General features: G+C 44.2%; 1 protein-coding gene across 5 annotated transcripts in view; it reads right to left on the bottom strand.

Moving 5' to 3' along the window:
- Window positions 1-715: 715 nt before the first annotated feature.
- Specc1 (sperm antigen with calponin homology and coiled-coil domains 1) overlaps window positions 716-21,537 on the bottom strand; it is a 278,263-nt gene continuing 257,441 nt past the window's right edge. For all 5 annotated transcript variants that reach the window (XM_006973560.4, XM_015992424.3, XM_015992425.3 and 2 more), the window contains 2 exons: window positions 14,189-14,248; window positions 716-4,602 (listed from right to left, as the gene is read on the bottom strand). In XM_006973560.4, coding sequence (XP_006973622.1) covers window positions 4,513-4,602; window positions 14,189-14,248 — 150 coding nt within the window. In that variant the 3' untranslated portion in view covers window positions 716-4,512. The remainder of the gene's footprint in view (window positions 4,603-14,188; window positions 14,249-21,537) is intronic.

Here is a 21,537-nt window from a genome sequence, read left to right as displayed (position 1 = left end):
TCACTCTGCTTGTGCACGAGCCAGCAGGGATACGCACACATATACAGCCCAAGGCACTCGGTACAAAACAAGATGGCACAGGGCAATCAGATGTTGAGTAACCAAGACCTGGTATCTCCTGGCACAGCTTTTCCTGTCCCTTCAGACCGAGAGGGAAGTGGTAGCCCCTGAGCTGACTCAGTGTTTGATAAGTCTTATCAGTGACCATTACCCTAAGAAGCTGTGCAGGCCCTCAGGAGAAGGCCAGGCACTTGAGAGGAAAGAGCAATAAAGATTTTAGGGTGGCCCTCCTCTTCTGTGGCCTCACTAGTCCATGACTGGTGGCTTCCAGGTGATGCTTAGTGACACTGGCCTGCTCTGCTAGCCACATTTTTAACTGCCTGTCTCTTCAATCTTGTTATAACTTTTAAGAACACTGTGTGTAGTTTCCAGGGTCCAGGCAGTCCACTTCCCATCTTACGCACGTTTGTACAGCTTGGCAGCATCCAGGTGCTGGAAGGTGACCCACGGGTGCTGGAAGGTGATCCACAGCCTGCAGCCACAGCAAGACAGCTGCGGATGGGAAGGTCAGAGGTGCCACCTGTAAAGCAGCTGCAGTGGGGACTGAGAAGGGACAAGAGCATGCAGGGAGATCGCTTTAAGCAAACTCAAGGCAAGTTTGGTGCTTTGAAAAAGATGCTGATAAATGGCACTGGGTGAAAGAATCAAACTGAGATAGAAACAAAATATATTTATTAGAAATGTTACATAGTGGCACACCTCACACTTAGGAGCCCTGTCCGCCTCTGGCAGTACGTCACATCTGGGCAGTGCTTGGCACTGTCTAGGGTGCTCTTGAGGGAAAGGAGGCCACACATGGATCGAGTGCATTCAACTACTGTGGTTAAAGTCAGTGAGTTACTCAGGGTGTTCCAGAGTTGGTCAGAGGACCCAGACGTCCAGGGGCTTCAGCAGACGCTGGAGACACTTCTCTCCCATTGCCAGGGGGTGCTCTCAGATGTCAGTGGCAGGACATCTCACACTGGAATACTTAGGAACTGGTGGATTTGGTGAGTGGGTCTGTCCCTAAGGGTCTCAGCTCTCCATTTCCATTGGCCAGTGACAAGTTGCAGGAGAGAGACAGGTCAGAGACCAGCATGAGGCTGGTGCTCGTGGGAGATAGGAAGAGAATATGGCCAATATTCATTATTGCTAGATGGCTGATTTCTTTGGGACAGCCCCCCACCCTCTCAGGGGCTCTTCTACCCAGACTGGTTCCAAATTCTCAGGCTCAACTGATTCTCCTGTCTCCATCTCCAGGATACCTGAAGCCACGGGCGGTGGCCCTATGCTAGGCAGGACATGGGTTTCTGTCTTCTAGCCATGGCTTGTATTCTGGATGGTCTACAAAAGCTGAGGAACAACTGGATGAAGAATGAGAACTAAGGAAAGCGTGGCTGCTGAAGTGAGAAGGGACTAGGAAGAGGGACATTCCTTGGGACACTGTCACTGTGGGCAATGGCCTCAGCACTGCCACCCGCCAACAGTTCAGACACACTGAGTGCAGAGAACCACAGACTTCTCAACACGTCTGAGCTTCCCAGGGCCTTGCATTTTGCAGTTCTCTTTGTGCTTAGCTGAGGGCAGATGGAAAGAAACGTGGCTATGGAGGCCTCTGATGGCCTCTGAAGGGTGGTTTGCAGAGAAGCAAAGAAAACAGCAAGAACAAAGCACCAAAGCTGGGCATGGAATCCAATGTCAGCACCCAGGAGGCAAAAGCAGCAAGACCAGGGGTTCAAGGCCAGCCCGGGCTACATGGGATCCTGTTTCACAGAACTCAAAACAAAGCAAAACAAATAAACGACAACAAAACCAAACATGAAACAAAAACAAGAAAAAGTAAGGTGCCCCGCTCCCCGCAATGCTTCTGTTCTTAGCTGGTCAGTTTTCCACATTCATTTCTGTTCCCTGGAGCTCTTCCCAGACCCTGCACCTCCACCCGCAGTAGTACGGCACCTTGGCAGAGGGCTGGAACTCTGTCAGGCACGCATCCCTCTGCCTCGCCCCCAACCGCCAGCAACAGCTGCTTCTATTGAGAGGGCATGGTGTCCCTCTTCTGTGCCCCCTGGCAAGAACGGCAGCAGTCAGGGGAAACCCCAAAGAGAACACAGACAAGAGCAGATGTGGCTGGCCGGTCCTCAGCGCCCTGGGGCCCCGAAGTGCCTCTACTTACAGACACTGCGAGGTGTCTGGAGACCAGCATGGGGACGGCTCTGCTGAGAGCTCTAGGTTCTTAGACAGCACCCCGAGAACAGCCAGGGACAGACTAAACTCCCGTGCCTTAACTGTGGCCTTTCCTACACAACTCCAGAGATCACCCCTGAAGAAACAACACCCAGCTGTGTGGGCAGCACTCCTCCTGACCCCACCCCGCCATGATGGCTGGGCAAAGCAGACCCATGGAGGCAGTGGGGAGGGGAGGGGGGCACATCATCAATTATGTCAACACATGGGGATGGGAGGCAGCCCAAGCAGCAGCCTTGGGAGGGACCCATTTATCAGCAAGGAGGTTCTGAGGCCTCAGTTTCCACTTGGAGATGAAGGGACCAGCAGCTCCTGTGGGGAGAATGAGGGGCCAGGAATAGTGTCCTACCCCTCTGCAGGGCTGCCCACCAGTTCTGGAGAACTGTGAGCATGTGCAGACTCCATCTCTGCTCCGTTCCAGTTATTCTAACTCACCTGATCTGAGGGTCAGGCATGCAGTTCCTAGAGGAGTCCCAGGGGATCTGTAGGGAGCCACAGCCAAGCACTTCAGATAGAGCCTGAAGGTGGAGTCTGTGGTCCCATGAGGCTACATTAGCTTGAGAATCAAGCTGCTATACCCAGCTGCCACCCATCAGAGGGAAGGGCTGGAGGGAGGGACAGAACCCAGGTCCTCCAAGGATAAGGGCTGGGCCAGCAGACTGGCTCAGACAAGCAGGCAGATTCACTGTAACTATGGCGGTCATTCTCAGGGGTTGCTGTGAGCATATGGTCCTTTGTCCAAGGGCCAGTTCAGGGCTATTTGGCACTTAGAACAGGAATGGGTGTTTGTGCATACCCAACTGTCTGAGAGAGCGGCACCCTCATTTGCTGTGAAGTGCACATTTGTTTGTCTAAGAAAATAGCAAAAAGTGTCTAGAGCAGTGGTCTCAGCCTGTGGGTTGGGACCCCTTCGGGGGTCTCATATCAGATATTCTGCATGCCAGATATTTACATTATGATTCATAACGGTAGCAAAATTACAGTTATGAAGTAGCAATGACATAATTTTATGGTTGGGGGTCTCCACAACATGAGGAACTCCTAGCATTAGGAAGGTTGGGAACCACTGTCGAGAGCCACCTGGCTTGAGCACTCACGGAGAGGGCCGTGCGCTGCTTCTTAGGGAACCAGCGGGGTTTTGGGGGACAGAGCCACCATCTCCACTCCTAACAGCTTCTTTCATTAGGCAAATGTAAAAGGCCCAACAAGTACCAAGGGTCAAGGCTGTTTGGAGCCAAAACGTGGTTTATATTTCTTGTCCACCCAGGATCCCAAGGGGCGCACCTCTCAGCCTGCGGAACTGTGCAAATGTAAAGGGAGCTCGCCATCACAGGCCGCTTCGCACGCGAGACTTGTGTTGAGTTCTCTGTGTTCGGCAGATGTGTGTATGAACGGGACTGTCAGTCAATAGCAGGGCAGAAGGTGCCGTGGACAATGGTCACAGTTCTCATCAGCCAGGACACCAGCGCTGCACTCAGGCTGTGTGGTTAACGAGCATGCCAGCTGGTCTCCCATGGGCCCTCGGCAAGGTCCCTAAGTGTCCCTTTGCACTTGTGAGGAATCTAATAGGGACAGTGAGATCTATATAAAGTGTTATTTAGCCCTCGGTTATACAGAACCTAGTGAGCATACTATTTCCCTAATCAGTGTGTTTCCAGGTTGCTAAGAAGCAAAAGCTGCTTTTGATTTTGTGTTTTGTAGGGTTGTTCTTTTATTTGGGGGGTTAGCAGCTGATAAGGACAAAGTTTTGAATAAAGCAAAGCTAGAGCGGTTTTAGTGAAGGAGGGAGGAGGAGGAGGAAGGAGAAGGAGAAGGAGAAGGAGAAGGAGAAGGAGAAGGAGAAGGAGAAGGAGAAGGAGAAGAGACACGGTGATTGACGGGCTGTTTGTCAGTGTGTAGGCCACATGTGGGCAGCGAATGGGACTGGCAACACTCGGGAATCTCACAGAGGAGGGCCTGGGTTTGAGACCCAGTGTGTGAGAAGCCAGGCCTGCCTCTCTAGAAACTTCCCATTGGGAACAAGGATTCCTGAGCATGGGCTCCAGACACGTTTGCATCTGAGATGGAGCCAGCTCTGCTTCTCCACGGAGTGCTGGTCCACTTGGCTTAAGCCTTTCTTGGAAATCCAGACGGCTAGGTGGTGGGCACAGCAGGTGTGGTGGACAGTGAGCAGGTGCTTCCGGGGCTAACTTCAGGCCAAGAGGCCGCGGCTGTTGTTGGGTCTTCTGTTTATGTCTCAAAGTACTTGTAGATCTGGGCCACATACTGCATCACGCTCTGCCAGTCAGGCCGGTCCGTGTACAGCATCTCACTGAGCTCCTGCAGGGGAAAGGCAACAGTACAAGAGCGACACCTCAGACCCCTTTTTACCAAGTGACTCTGATCCAGGTCAGGACTGGTATTGACTGGAAACCTTCCGCTGACAGGAACCAAAGTGTAGGCAAACACAGACCACGCTGAAGTGCCGAGCTAGGCTTTTCGGCAGCTTTACCTGGGAGATATGCCTCTTTCAAAGACCAAAGACATGGCTCCCCATTGCTTTCATCTTTAAATACCATCACAGCGTTTTACAATCCCCTGAACTTCCACGTTAGAAAATGGTTTCTAGTTTTCTAATGCACATATGAACGTAAGTCCAGTTTCCTAGGCTCCCACCACAGTGCACATGTTTTCACACACCTGCGTCTTTCCAATGGACATGCTTGTGTATGCTTTCTCACGCACACCGCGCTGTCTGTAGTTTCCTTCGCTTCCACTGCATTGCACTTTGCACTGGGTAGTCTTATCTCTTTCTGTCAAATCAGTTCCTTGAGAGCTAGTCATGGGGTTACCAGAGATGCCTTGAGCCAATTCAAACCATGTGCTTTACTAGTAATCACCACTTAGTGGCTGGGCCTTTCTTTCTTTCTCTCTCTCCTTCCTTCCTTCCTTCCTTCCTTCCTTCCTTCCTTCCTTCCTTCCTTCCTTCCTTCCTTCCTTCCTTCCTTCCTTCCTCTCTAGTTGAGTGAAATTTTTTTTGGCTCTTTATTTAGTTTTATTGATTTACTAGTTTTGGGGGCTAATTTTGCAAGGAAGCTTGCTTAACAAGCACACGTAAGGCAAGGCCAAACGGCGAGAAGACAGGTGAGAGGACTAGGTGCCTGCAGGATACTCACCACGCTCTTTAGAACACGGTTAATTATTAACGCTGGGGTCGGATGTGGAGTCTTTTGTGGCTGTAACAGAACAACAGCCAGGAGCAGAGGTGCAGAGGGAAAGGCGGCTGAGGAGCGCACATCCGCTCCTGGGTAGCCGCCAACTGGCCGCCAAAGGAACACTTCTCCCCTGCTCTGTTCCCTGGTCACGCTAAAATGACCAGCATATCATAACCCACCAGCAAGGGCACTTAGGACACAAGAGGGACCTTCCACACAGTTCTGCCCAGAAAAGTTTTTGAAGGAAAAAAAATGAAGTCTTAGAGCAGGGGTTGCTGACGACAGCACAGACTGTGATAAAGACTGACTGAGCACACAGGGGGGCAGAGGCAGGTGGATCTCTGAGTTCGAAGCCAGCCTGGTCTGCAGAGTGAGTTCCAGGACAGCCAGAGATAGGGAAAAAGGTCTGACAGTGTTGATCTGTTGAGGCAGATGAGCTCTGAGAAGGCATGCCTATGAACTCAGGAGAGACAGAAAACGTTCCTTTCTGTAGAAGAGGCGGTCTGTAGTTTCAGATGATTTGAAAGTGCAGTTACTAGTCACAGTTTAACTCAGACCATTTCACACTAGCAGTTACTGAATCAAAAAATATTTTGTGACATACTTAACATCACATCTGAAAATTTTTGGAGAAATGTTTTGCACGTTTCAGGAGGGAGGGAGGTTGTCTTAGTAATAATTTCACCACACATGAGATTTGCTTAAATTAGCAGATAACAGCCCAAACCCAGGTCCATATGATTCCACCAAACACATAGAGGAGATCTAATACCAGTTATTCAGTTTCCAAAAATGGAAGATGAGAGAATATTTCACAACTCATCCTGTGAAGCCAGATTAGCCTACAATCAGAGGTAGTCAAAGACACTTCGAGAAAACTGTAAGTCAGTTTCTCAGATAAGCAGACACAAAACTGCTAGCAGATTGGAAAAATATTAGTAAACTGAATTCATTAATCTATAAAGTATCATGATCAAAGGAGGCTCATCCAAGGAATGTGAAGCTGGCCCAATGCTTTTAAATCAATATTAACAGATTGAGAAAAAATATGTTCAACAAACTTCAGAATCTATTCATGATAAAAAAAATTCTCAAAAAGCAAAACAGAGAAGTTAACTTATTTTACATAATAAGGGGTATGTACTGCCCCCCAAACCCAACAGCTGGCACCATACTTAATTGTATAAGATAATGCTTTTCCCCTCAAATCAAGACTGAGACAAAGATGGACTCTCTTACTTGTCCTGTTTAATACAGTAGTTGAAACTTTAGCTAATAAGGCATGAAAAAGAAATAAAAAGGCATACAGATTACCAAGGAAACAATAAAACTGTTTTGCAGATGTTGTAGAGGCTGAAAAGCAAGCCTGCACACAAGGCCAGCAAGGTCCCACTACATAGTCCCACAGACGCCAGTCACTTTCCTGTCTGCCAGAAACAAGAAGCAGGGATTTTTAACCAGAAAAAAATAGTACTCACACCCCCTTCTAAGTTTGTTTAGTTTTAATTTTCTGTGTGTGAGTGTTTTCTCTGCATATATGGGTATGTACCACATGTATGCCTGGTACCCAAGATGAGGGCCTTGGATCCTCTAGAACTGGAGTTCCAGGCCATTGTGAGCTGCCTTGTGAGTGCTAGGAACCAAACCTGAGTCCTCTGGAAGAGCAGCCAGTGCTCTTCATCACTGAGCCAGCTCTCCACCTCCCACCCCTACTTTTAAAGCCTAACTCTAACATAATATGTACACATTCTATCTGCAGAAAACTATAAATCATGACAGAAAGCAAATATCTAAATGAGTAGACATGTATTATATATTTGAGTTAAAACACAATATTGTTAAAACTAATTATTCCAAGTTTGATATATAGATATAATATAATCCTAATCAAAATCCCAGAAAATCTTTTTTTTTTTTTTTTTTTTTTTTGGTTTTTCAAAACAGGGTTTTTCCTCTGTGTAGCCCTTGCTGCATTGGATCTCACTTTATAGACCAGGCTGGCCTCAAACTCACAGAGATCCTCCTGAGTGCTGGGATTAAAGGTGTGCACCACCACTGCTCAGCAATCTCAGAAATCCTTAATTTTTGGTATTGACAAATGACTCTAAAATTTATTAATGCAAAAAAGCAGCAAAAACAGTCTAGAAGAAGAACGAAGGGTCAAGATTTCAGCTCTGGGAAGGGAGAGGTAAGGATGCTCTCCTCAGTACCTGGTACTGCACTGGACGGCCCTACCTAAAACACACAGCAAACAAGCAAGTAACGCATACTTCACAGCTCACGCAAAAGCAAATCAGAGACCACAACGAAAGCTTTTGAAAACTCTAGAAAAAATACAAGAGCAAATCTGAGTTTGTAACCTTGGGTTGGGTGATGAGCTTTGAACTATATCAAAACATGGACCTTGAAAGAAAATGAATTATTAAACTGGGTCAAAATTAAAACCTTTGCTGAGGAAGATACTGTTAAGAGAATGAAAAGATAACTCTCAGACTGGGAGAAAATATCTGAAGATCAAGTATGATAAGGACTTGTTTCCAGCCTCTGTGTGTGTGTGTGTGTGTGTGTGTGTGTGTGTGTGTGTGTGTGTGTGTGTGTGTCTATGTGTGTGTGTATGCGTGTGTATCTTTTACAAACCAACAATAAGAAAACAGATTTAGAGAGGAGCAAAGACACCATACCAAGGAAGACAAGCGGCCAACAAAGAACTGTGAGCAAATCAGAGCTCAGCATAGTTTTCCAGCAGAGAAACTCACTGAAACAACAGTGAGGGGTGTGGCCATGCACTCTGATCTCACTTTCTGGAGAGTTAGGCAGGAGCATCAGGAGTCAAGGCCAGCCTTGAGGATGCAGTGAAGCTCTGTCTCAAAGACCCACTCCCACAACAAAACTAATCAAAACAAGACACAACAAGGAGACAGGTGCTACAAGAAGAGCTAAAGCCAAACAATGACAATGACATTACTACAGGCCCAAGTGTCAAAACACTCTTACCTTAAAGGCACTCTAATAAAATGGTCATACCATTTATGAATAACTGCTGTGATTCTACCAGAAAATATTCATTTACCCAGTGTGTGTGTGTGTGTGTGTGTGTGTGTTACATGTGCATGTCATGGCACACCTGTGGAGGTCAGAGAACAACTTGCAGGAGTCAGTTCTTCCCTTACATCATGTGGATCGCAGTGACTGAGCTCAGATGATCAGGCTTGGTGGCAAGAACCTTTACCTACCGAGCCATCTTGCTGGCCCACAAGGCAGTTCCTGACAAGAGGAAACTGGGGGTGTTTTTTGTTTTTCTTTTAAATTTCATTTTATGGTGTTCTGCCTGCATTTATGCCTGTCCTCCATGAGTGTGGATGCAGGTGTTTTTTGAGCAGGAGATAAAAAGGAGCTCCAGGTAGCATTAAATCTAGAAGATATCTTCTTCCCCTACTTAATGCTAAGACAGGCCTTTTTCACGGGGGTTGGGGGGGCGCACTTTTGGCTAAAGGCAGTGGTTAATCCTAGTCACTGAAAGTGAGGGGAATTCAGTGACATTCCTGTACCTGTGTGCTGGACAGCTGTAGATGCACAGAATAAGAACCCTTTGCAACTGGTGGTCAGAAGCAAAGAGATGCTTCTCCCACGTGGTTTGGTGTGACTAACCTAGGGATGGATTACTATGGGTTAAGCACCCAATTAATGGGATGCAGCAGACAGAACACATACAATGGAACACAAAAATTCCCAGCCAGAATGAAAATGAACTTAACTTTGAAAATACTGGATAAGAATTTCTTTAGTACTCTGATGCTGGAGAGATGGCTCAGTCGTCACGAGGACTGGTTGCTCTTCCAGAGGTCCTGGGTGATGTTCCCAGCACCCAAATTGCCTGTGACTCCAGTTTCAGGGGATTTGATGCCATCTTCTGGCCTCTATGGGCATCAGGTACATATGTGGCTACTGCACGCACGCACGCAAGCACGCACACAGAGGCAAAATACTTCTACACATAAAATAAAAATAAATGAATCGAACAAACAAACCAAAAGCCAGAAATGTACTATAGTTTCCTATTTTATTCATTTCCTAGCACATACTTGCTACTAACAGTGTACGACCTGGCACTGTTCTAAGGGCCTTTAGTAATAAAAAGAGAAGGGATTTGTGCATCCAGGCTCACAGCAGCATTTGCTGAGAAGAGCTAAACTATGATGGTACCCTAATATTCAGTAACGAATGACTGGATGAACAGAATGTGGTATAACCACATCATTTACCTTAAAAAGGAAGGGAATTCTAACAGATGAACTTTGAGGACCTTATACTATATCACATAAGCTACACATGAGACGGATATGGTGGAGCAAGTACATTTACATGGGGTGTCTGAACTAGGTGTGTCTGTCTGAGAACACTGGCTGCCAGGCTGAGGGTGGAGGTGGCGAGTTAATGTTTAACAGACTCAGAGTTTCGATTTTGCAAGTTAAGAATTCTACGTGGGGAGGGCGGCAATGATTGCACCACATTGTGAAGGTACTTCACCCCACTTAAAATGATTCAGACGGTAAAACTTATAAAAAGTAACTGACCTCACTTACCGGACTCTCAAATGTTCAGAAAGACAGTGGGTAAGGCTTTTGAGAGTTCAGTCCTGTGCAGTGACTATCCTGTACAGGCCCTGAGTAAGCAAGCATGTCATGGACAAAATGACTAAGGCCACGGTGAACCCTCACCAAGCCACAGACAGTTAGTCCTGGAGGACATGACACAGAGGCTCTGAAGCAGTAACAATGATGCCATGGACGTTTGCCCAATTCTTTCTGTATGGATTGTGACTGGTGGCTCAGCAGGAATGTGTTCTAAAGTTCGGGGTATACTACAGAGCTTCACTTGTATATGCTTATATAGATATGGATACACAGAAACTTAAGGCTTGTTTTTATTATTTTGAACTTTGTGTACCTTGTGTGTTTGAATGTGAGTTTCTGCACAAGAGTGCGGTGACCGCAGAGGCCATTAAAGGGGTGTCAGACTCCCTGGAACTGAAGTTACAGACAGTTGTGAGCTGCCCATCACAGGTGCTGAGAACCGAACTCTGGTCCTCAGCAAGAGTAGTACGCAGCCTTCTCTCCAGCTGGATTTTATTTCTTAAATGTTTAGTATTCTATTTTTTGAGCAAGGTTTGGAGAAAGCGGTTATATGTGATATGTGGAGGATACTGGTATTTCTACAAAACTGTCCATTCTGTTTCAAATTTGCATCGGCATGCTATCGCCGTTCAGAGCACGCCTTTCTCCACAGCTCTTCCACTTCATTCTCCAACTCCTCCGTCCTTGGAAGGCTATGGACTTACACCTCACTGCTACTTCAGCTTGTATTTTCTTGACGGTTTTTTCTTCCTGACTGTATGTGGATTAAAACAACCAAAAACAACTTTGGCCAAGCATAGTGGTGGTGCATGCCTCTAAACACAGCGTTTGGGAGGCCGGGGCAGGAGGATCAGAAGTTCAAGGTCATTCTCAACTATATAGTGATATCAAAGCCAGCCTTGTGTTTTACACACACACCACGTATGTAATACATTGGGTTACATGTGGCATTTTTTAACTGCACCCAACCAGAAGTAACAACAGTAATTAATAACCTTTGGAAAGTTCTATTGAAAGATTATGTAAGAAGTTTCAAGAATGGGAAAGCCAATTAACAGTGGCTTAAATCAGATTTTCGTCGTTGTAAATAAGAAACCCAAAAGCTGACTCCAGGTTGGTTATCACTCAGTACTGTCTCTTTTGTCCACTCCATAACATTCATTCATTCATTCATTCATTCATTTATTTATTTATTTATTTATTATTTTGGAGGCAGGGTTTCATGTGACCTACAGTGGCCTCCAACTTACTGTGTTCATTGGCTTTTCCATTCTAGAGACTGACTACACATTAACCAGTAAAGGTTCTCATGGTTCTTCCAGCCTTTGCTGTCTATTCAGTCTGTGGGGTGGCTTCCTGATGTTCGCTTTCTGTCCACCATCTTTCTCGCTTGCTGTATCTAACCAGTTTGGCAACCCATCCATTGTGTTTTCTTATTCCAAAATTTCATTTCTAATAGCTTTGTAACCGTCCTGGTGGCACAAAAACATTCTAAAAAGATACTTGTGCTGGTCCCTTTGGATATTGGCCTCTTTAAACATTGGTCCCCATGGAATTGTAATTTCTCCAGGAATCTCTTGCTGGGACAAGAGAAGGATCTGGCTTGTCTCAGTGAACTATTCATACAGTTCTGTCAACTTGTGAGACCACCTGGCCGGGGAGACCTGAGACGAGACAATGATGGGTACCGATGGGCAGGACTGCTTAATTACGCATCTCTTGCCCTGTTTAAGTCTAAGCCTCTTGTCAGGGCCTTAAAGATGGACTGGGAGTGTTTGTGTAGGGGTCGCTGCGCCTCTACGTTCCTAGTATGGCCACACTGTATAACTCCCCCCACCTCCTTTCACCATTAGTTATCTGTTTAATTGGCTTCCCAAGGATAGTCAAGCTTAGCTTGTTAGGGCTAGGAGGGCCGAGGCTCTGGTTCTGACAACTTCAGTAACAGGCTTGAGTCCTTCTGAATCTCCCTCCCTTTATATTTATAGCACTGTGTCCCTCCCTGGTTTCTGTTCCTCTTTTTGTCTTTTTTGTGCTCTCTCGCTCTCTCTCTCTCTCTCTCTCTCTCTCTCTCTCTCTCTCTCTCTCTCTCTCTCTCCTCCCTCCCTCCCTCCCTCCCTCCCTCCCTCCCTCTCCCTCCCCCTCCCCCTCTCTCCCTCTCCCTCTCCCTCTCATTTTTTGGAGCTGGAGGAAGTCTCACTATGTTGTACAGCCTGGGCTTGACCTCATGAGTCAAGCTAAGCCTCAGCTCCTGGAAACGAATTAGATATGTGCCACCACATATGTTCTCTTAAACATTTTAGCATGTGTGCATGTGCTGTGTGGGGGTGCATAGGTGTGCTGAGGTCAAAAGTCAACACCCAGTGTCTTCCTCAGTCCCTCTCGACTTTTTTGTGACAGGTACCCTCAGACTGTCAGGAGCTCACGGGCCAGCAGGACCCTCCCGTGCTAGGATTACACACTGGTCATCATGCTTGCCCAGCAGGCTCTTCACCCCCTGAGACAACTCTCCAGGGTCCCTCATCTCCCTGACAGAGTTAAACAGTTAATACCTGTGACCCGGTTCTGGCAGGTAATCCTCTCTCTCACTGGGTGTACCTGCTGGCTGGCTCAAGTCAATCTTTTCTTGTCTGCTCTGTAATTTTGGCTTGTGCATATTTCAGAAGTCATTAAATGTCAGGAGCTTCCTGCACTGCAGTTTTAGCTAGGTGCTCCAGACAGAAATCTGGATTCCAAACCTTATCTGGTCTTTGTACCCCATCCCACCCCACAAGGCAGAGACAAACCTCATCACCTCTCCAGGAGCAGGTGGAGTTTTCACATCTGACTCATAGCTCACAGCTTCACTTTTCACTTTGTTTTAAATTTCTGATATGTGTACACACACACACACACACACACACACACACACACACACACACACACACATACACACATACACACACACACACACACACACACACACACACACACACATTTTTTAATTTTAATTTTTGGAGACTGTCCTGGAACTCACCATATAAACCAGGCTGGCCTTGAACTCAGAGATCCACCTGCCTTTGCCTCCTGAGTGCTGAGATTAAAGGCCTGCACCACCACCATGCAGCTCTTTTTTATACTTTCTTGAGAGCTCAGTTATACTTGATATTTTCTTTTTGCTTTTGAAAAAATTATTACATTTTACATTTATTTTATTCAGTTTGTATATGTACGTACAGCCCAGGCACATAAGGAGAGGTCAGAAGACAACTTTTGGGACTTGGTTCTCTCCTTCCAACATGTGAGAACCAGAGACTGAATTCAAGTCATCAGGCTTGGAGTTAAGTGCTTTTTCCTGGTCCCACTGGCCCAAAATTTGATACTTCTTTATTTTTATTTTATTTTTTTTTTGAGACAGAGTCTCACTACATAGCCTTAGCTATCCTGGAACTCACTATGCAGACCAGGCTGGTGTTGAACTCATAGAGATCTGCCTGTCTCTGCCTCCCAAGTGCTGGGACTAAAGATGTGCACCACAACACCTTGGTGTCATTTTTTTTTTAAAGACATTTCACTGAGATTTCTTGGTGATACAAACAAGAAAATTTTAATAATAATCTAGCTCACTGTTTTGCCAGAACTGAAATTTATTCATAATGAAATCTTAATTTTGAGGACTCTGAGTCTAGAGCTAGAGAGATGGCTTAGCAGTTAAGAGCACTGGCTGCTCTTCCAGAGGGCCTGGGTTTGGTTCCCAGAGCCCACGTGATGGCCCATAGTCACCTCTAACTCTAGTTTCAGGGGATCTGGCATCTCTTTTTTACAGGCACCAGGCACACATGGGATACATAGAATACACGCAGGCAAAACACCCACAAACATAATAATAATAATAATAATAATAACAACAACAACAACAACTAGAAACAAACAAACAAAACATCCTTTTCAGACCAACTGGATCACTTTATATTAGAAATCCTGAATAACAGATCAGCAAATGGATCTGAGTATCCTTTATTGGTTACTCAGTGGGTAGCAGGAAGTTCTTTCTCATGAAGCAGAAAAAAATATCAAAAAGATACAAAATAGGATACTTACCAAGCTGGGTTTGATGCCTACACTTTCAGCTGCTTCAAATGCCAACAAGAGGTTCCTTTTCTGTATTACAAAGACAAAGACAACAGGTGAGAGAAGAGCCAGCCCTGACATCCTACAGACTGCTCACTATGAGAAAACAAGTAACCATGTCAACTGTGCAGACCAGCTCTGTCTCAGGAAGGAAAGGTTAGCAGCTTATGACTACCACTGCAGAAAATGACATCGACTGACTGCTGTGGATTATGCTCATTGTTAATAAAAGGCTGATTGGGTGATAGCTGGGCAGAAAGAGATTGAGCTTGAGAGCCAGACTAGGAGAATTCTGGGAAGAGGAAGGGCAGAGTCAAGAGAGATGCCAGCCAGCTGCAGGGCAAGCAAGATGTGTAGAAAATGAGGTAACAAGCCACGAGCCACGTGGCAAAGCATAAATAGAAATATGGGTTAATTTAAATGTAAGAGTTAGCTAATAACAAGCCTGAGCTATTGGCCGAGCATGTATAATTCATATTCAGCCTCTGAGTTGGCTATTTGGGGACCAGGTGGTCGGGACAGGAAATATCCAATTACACATAGCAGCCCAAACGTGCGGCATGTACATCCATATAAAAAAAGCTTTAAAAAGGGTTCTAGACACATAAAAACAGAGCTGACAGCAGCTTCATAGTTCATGTCTGTTATGTGGGCTGTGGCATGGAGACTTGTGCCCTGGCTGCTGCAGGCAGGCCTGAGCAGCAGCATGGCTAATTCTCGCAGTCTCACACAGGCCCAGTACAGAGAGGTATCTCCCAGCTGAGGCAGCATTCCCAATGGGCTACTCCTGGGCTGGCTCCATAGAGTAGCACCTAGCCCTAATCCATCTTTTGTTCAGCAGCTACCCTTTGTTTCTCTTGTAGCCCTATGTGAATCTTGTCTGAGAGTTTCCCAAGGATACAAATCTATGCAAAACTTGGTTTGGAAACCCGGAAAACTGTGGTACCTGATGAATTAAGAAATTTGCATTTGGCACTGTATTTTTGGAAGCTCCTTTCAGGTTGTTTTGAACATATGGAAATCAACTGGCTAAAGTGTAAATATGTAGAACAATAAAAATGCCTGGGGCGCAGGGAAAGCAAGTCTTTAGTCCTTAGAGGCTGGATCCCCCTGTAGCCGCAAAAGGCTAGCTTCATTCTTAAGGTGCTTCTGAGTCTTCTTCATTCAATGGACCGAAGTGAACTCACACACCCATGCTGCCAAAATTGAACCCCAACTCATAGCTTGAAGAAGGACAAAGGATCCGATAAAGAAGGACAGAGGAGCTGGCCATCTTAAGAACTGGAAGGAAGCGCCCTCAGGGTAAGGGAACTCCAGGATTGGCAGGGTCATGGGAAACTTCCCGTCTCAGAAGCAGTGGTGTGTGCAGTTATTAAAATGCCTGTTAAAAGTAAGCAGAGTGAACGTGAAGGAAAAATAGCTTACAGAGCTTTTATATTAATTAAATGGCATTGCCATTGGTTTCAGGCAACTCCTCATGTTCAACTGAAACCGAAGGTATGGAATGAAGTATTGAAAGCTTTGGGGGGAGCTCATCAGAAAGGAGAGCCCATACCGTTAAGAATTTGGTCTTTATGTATTTAATCAAATTTATGTATCAAATGCTCTGGAGCTGTTGCAGCATGAGGAATCGCTGAAAGCTGTATCTTAAGTAGAACAGGAAAATAAAAGGGAAGACACTCAGGCTAGAAATTGTCAGTCAGCAGAGGAGAATGCTCCTTCACAGATCAATAGGAAGGCTGTTTCAAAGGTCAATAAAACTGAGGAAAGCCAGGACACTGGAGATGACTCTCTTCCTTCATCAGATGAAACAGATTTAGAAGAAAGGCTGAAAGGTTAACTGCACGTTAAATACAAGACCCCCGAGGCAAAAAAATAAAAAAGGAACTCCCCAGTAAAGAAAAGGGAAAGCAAAGAAAATAAAAAAGGAAATCTTCTCAATAGTAAAGAGGGAAGGAAAGGAAATAAAAGGAAATTTCTCCATGGAAAAGGGAGAAATGTTTACTCAAGAAAAAAAAAAAAAAAGGATTTTCCCAGTAAAGAGGGGAAAAATATTGAAACTAGTCCTAAAGATTAAAAGGCCCCATAAAAGAAAAATAAAGAAAAGAAAAAAGCCTCTTCCTAGTAGAAACAGAGGAAGAAACAGCTCTTTCCAATATAAGAAATTGAAGATAGCTAAAACTCTGAGCTCTTGCACCGATCTGCCTGCCAGCACAGAGTGGCAGCATCTGAATTACAAAGAATCGACTGGTGGGCTCACTGCTGCAGCCTGAACCAGCCAGCAAGCCCAGAGTTTGGAACTGGGTTGTCTGTTTGCTTAACTTTGGTTCAAATGTTTTCCGTTTTTCCCTCAGAGCGGAAACAACTCAATATTAAAGATCCTTCCATGGGAAATGTTTTGTTTTTCCCTAATGGTGGGAATAACTCAATATTAGTAGTCCCTTCATGGGAGAAAGAGGAAGTTAAAAAAGGCCCAACTTCTGGTGAAGAATGGTTGCGGTTGGGACATGAAATGCTAAGTCGATGCTGTCTGAATTTCCAGAAATATTAATCATTCATTGTATGGAGGATGTTCTCGTCTTTTGATTGTCTAATAAATGTTTGGATGAATGTTTGATTTCCATGGTAGATAAACTAAAGGAACAGGATTCATAATTTAAACTATATATTGGGTATGCTCTTGTCTGTTGATCATTACTGACAATTTGGCTCTGCTCTTTAAGTTGCTTTCTGAAAATTCTTGGTTAAATTCTATAAAAATGTAACACCTGAAACAGAACGCGTTGTTAGGTTAATAGATAATATGGCTACTAAGATGAAAACTCACGGAAAGTGATCTCTTGCTGATGGAGAGCTTATAAAATTATTTTTCCACTAAATAAAATACAGGTTAATTGTTTGATCCACACTGTTAATAATCGGCAAGTTGCATTAACGTGTTACTTAGGATCTACAAAAAAGGGTTCTCTTTTTAAGATTTTATAAAAATACTCTAAAGTTACCTCTTAAAATCCTATAGAAATTGTCTTTAATGCTTTTATAGATGGCATATGTAAAAAGGACCATGGAAAAAGAAGCTGGTGATAGAATTGCTCAATTATTATTGCTTCCATAAAATATCTTTTTTTTTTTTTTTTTTTTTTGGTTTTTCGAGACAGGGTTTCTCTGTGTAGCTTTGCGCCTTTTCTGGAACTCACTTGGTAGCCCAGGCTGGCCTCGAACTCACAGAGATCCACCTGGCTCTGCCTCCCGAGTGCTGGGATTAAAGGCGTGCGCCACCACCGCCCGGCCCATAAAATATCTTAAAGACAAAGTGGCACCTATATGTAGAACTGGAGGATTTGGAAGTACAGAAAAAAAAGGTTTTGGGGCAAACAGTTATCAATGATGAACAGCCTAAATGAAAAGTAAAATTAAATGGGATTAAGACTGGAGGATTATTGGATTCTGATACTGATATATCTATCATTTCACAAGAATCCTGGGATTCCAACTGGCCTTTACAAGAAGCCTCCACTCAATTTGTAGGCATGCTTGTTAAACAGAAGGGGATATGAGGACCTCAGGGATAGACTGTATAATACTTTACTAAGCTACTAAAAAAATTGGATTGTGGAAAACTGCTAAACTGAGTCAGGCCATGTATTATAAATCTTTTAACATCAAAACAGTCCAGGGACAGTCCTGTGGGATATCTTTCTGTACGCCGTGAATATATGTTGCTCTGGTTGGTTGATAAATAAAGCTGCATTGGCCTATGGCAGGGCAGGATGGAGCCAGGTGGGAAAATCCGAGAGAGAGAGAGAGAGAGAGAGAGAGAGAGAGAGAGAGAGAGAGAGAGAGAGAGAGAGAGAGAGAGAGAGAGAGGAGAAAAAGGAGAAAAGAGAGTGGGAGGAGATGCCTACCTGCCGCCCAAGGAGAAGTAGGATGCCGGCAGACAGGTAATACCACGGCTCTGTGGCAAAACACTGACTAATAGAAAAGGGCTAATTTAAGATGAAAGAGCTAGCTAGCGAGAAGCCTGCCACAGGCCATACAGTTTATAAATAAGATTAAGCCTCTGAATGATTATTGAATGAGTGGCTGCAGGACCTGGGGCCTAGGCGGGACCAGAGAAACCTTCCGGCTACAGGAAAGTGCCAAGTTAGGGTCAAGGTCATGCTTATGTTTCCACAGGAGATAACAAATTGTGGATAACATCAAAAGTGATAAAAATCCGGCATGAGTAAGAGACATCTCCAAGATGCTGTAGATGGAGAGATGCCTCTGCCAAAGTCAAGACACAGGATTCCTTTGGAGCAGACAACTAAGCCCCTAACCCGGGGACAGCTTGAGAGTTTGTGTGACAAAGGGGAGATGATATTTCACATGACTCACAAGCCTTTAAATGCTACAAACTTATTTCTTGGGAAGATATGGATATCTCTGTAGTGGTTAATGAATCTTCTTGGCTACCTGGTCCTTAACAACTGAGGTTCTGCTCAGCCAAATGGAGGAGGGTAAAGTGATTGACTTATTACACTGTTGGAGAACAAGGAATTCCTATTTGATTGGGAAATGGAATTCAATGCCTAAATATAGCCCCTCAAGTATGGCTATCCATAGTCAATACTACCTAAGATTATCGTCGTAAGTTTTATATGCTTCATGCATCTGGTTTTAAAGGACAGAGATTAATGCTACTAGTTCCATAAATCTACTGTTCTGTGAGATGAGGGTTACCAACAAGGAGTCTGACTGGGTGCATTGGCAACAGTGTAAGAGTAGGAGGCCTTGAGTGCTAACTAATACCTCCCAAGGAGACGTCACTGACTGGAGCCCTTATGGCTCCTCTAAGGGAAAATATTCTCACTCAGAGTTAAGATGCAAATGGTATAATTTGAATGGAACTATGGAAATCAGTGCTTCTGTTAATGAACCTATTTGGTAGCATGGAGTTGGAATGGCAAGTCCTCTCCTGCAATTTGGCAATTCAATACAGACTCACTTGTGGAAATTGGAAAGTGCCTTCTACCCTCTTAAGGCGAGGGAAGGAAAATTAAACACTAAGGATGATAAGCACACTCTGTCTTTTAGACTAAATCAAAGCCATTTTTTTATGGCATGTATACCATTACCTTCCTGGCCACTAAAAGGGTCTGTACAATGGCACCATATTCATTACAGCATCACTTGTGAATGCTGTACCCTTCATACCTGTGTTAATTCAAGTATGATTTTAAATTTGACCTTTGAAAGTTTATATATTCTTAGAACAAGGCTAGCAATCTGGGTACTAGTGAAATTGTCAAGGCCATGGCAAGACTCTCCTGTGATGATCATGGTACAAAATCTCTCTGAAAGAATATTAAAAAGAATATGCTGAGCCGGGTGGTGGTGGCGCACGCCTTTAATCCCAGCACTCGGGAGGCAGAGCCAGGCGGATCTCTGTGAGTTCGAGGCCAGCTTGGGCTACCAAGTGAGCTCCAGGAAAGGCGCAAAGCTACGCAGAGAAACCCTGTCTCGAAAAAAAAAAAGAAAGAAAGAAAAAGAAAAAAAAAAAAAAAGAATATGCTGAATGGCTGGACTGGTTGTTGCAGTAATTCTGGGAATCACTGCATTGGCGGCCACTGCAGCAACAGCTGGAGTAGCACTTCATAAAGAAATCCAGACCACTGGATTCATTAGAGGCTGGCATAGGCATTTAGAAGAACTTTGGACTGAACTAAATAAGATTGATAATGAGATAGTGAATGAATTAGCCGAGTTAAGGTAAGCTATTAGGGGATCAGTTAGAAATTCTAAAGGAGCAGATAAAATTACAATGTTATTGGAATGTCTCTTCTTATTATATCATACCCTTAAGATTTAATGATAGCAAGTATGATTGGGATAAGGTTGAGATGCATTTAATGGGTTACCCTAATTCTTCTCAAATAGTTTATGATTCACCGAAAGAAATTAAAGAAACTTTTGCAAAAAATTATCTGGTATGACAGGAATGGACATTATGGAAAGTCTAGCAGATCCCATAGCCTCATTCAATCCTATGAATCACTTTAATAGATTTCTTATCCTAGCAGATGTTGTTCTTGTTCTAGCAATAGTAACTTTATTGGCTTTAAAATGTATTTTGGGGGCTGGAGAGATGGCTCAGCCGTTAAAGGCTAGGCTCACAACCAAAAATATAAAATGCATTTTGGTCTACTTACATAATATTCTAAGACCAATAGAAAAAAAGGCTGTGTATGCTGTGAAGCTGCATAACCTTCAAGATAATTAACTTCTGTATGAAGGAAAGGGAGATCTGTAGCAGCATTCCTGCTGAGCTACTCCTGGGCTAGCTCCAGAGAGTAGCACCTAGCCTTAATTCTTTTGTTTAGCAGCTACCCTTTGTTTCTCTTGTAGCCCTATGTGAATCTTGTCTGAGAGTTTCCCAAGGATACAAAGTCTATGCAAAACTTTGTTTGGGAACCTGGAAAGCTGTGGTACCTGATGAACAGAGAAATTTGCATTTGGTACTGTATTTTTGGAAGCTTCTTTCAGGTTGTTTTGAACCTATTGGAAATCAACTGGCTAAAATGTAAACATGGAGAAAAATAAAAATGCCTAGGGTGAAGGGAAAGTGCTTCAGTCCTTAGAGGCTGGATCCTCCTGTAGCTACAAAAGGCTAGATTCATTTATTTTTAAATTTTATTATTATTTTTTATTCACATGCATTGGTGTTTTACCTGTATGTATGTCTGTGTAGGGTGTTGGATTCTCTGGAGCTGGAGTTATAGACAGCTATGAGCTACCATGTAAGTGCTGGGAATTGAATCCAGGGTCTTCTGGAAGAGCAGCCAGTGCTCTTAACCACTGAGCCATCTCTACAACACTATAGATTCATTCTTAAGTTCCCTCTGAGTGTTTATTCAATGGACCTGCGTGTGGCAGATTTAGGATTTTTGCTCATACAGACAAAAAATGGGTTACAGTGTGTTTAAAAATATATGTAGGCTTGGGAGAGAAAAGAAAATGCACAAAGAATGTCCTTAAAAAGAAATAGAGTAATAAAAAATGTAATAAACCACAAAAACATGGAAAATATACAAAGAGTCTGGATTATGTATATTATTGTGTTGTCTTTAAAATTTTTTGGCTACTAAAATATTTTGGATTATGAAAACTGCTATATTAAACCAACCCATATATTTTAAAATTATCTTGACTTCAAATTTTAAGTCAAAAGATATGTCACTTTGGGGGAGAGGTTATGCTTTTGTTTCCAGAGGAAATGACAGGCTCTGGATTCATTCTGGGCTTAAGAAAAATTAGGTTTGATTAAGGAAGACCCCCTG

This window comes from Peromyscus maniculatus, chromosome 8, assembly GCF_049852395.1.
Source record: "Peromyscus maniculatus bairdii isolate BWxNUB_F1_BW_parent chromosome 8, HU_Pman_BW_mat_3.1, whole genome shotgun sequence".
NCBI lineage: Eukaryota > Metazoa > Chordata > Mammalia > Rodentia > Cricetidae > Peromyscus > Peromyscus maniculatus.
This window is presented reverse-complemented; position numbering and strand designations above follow the sequence as displayed.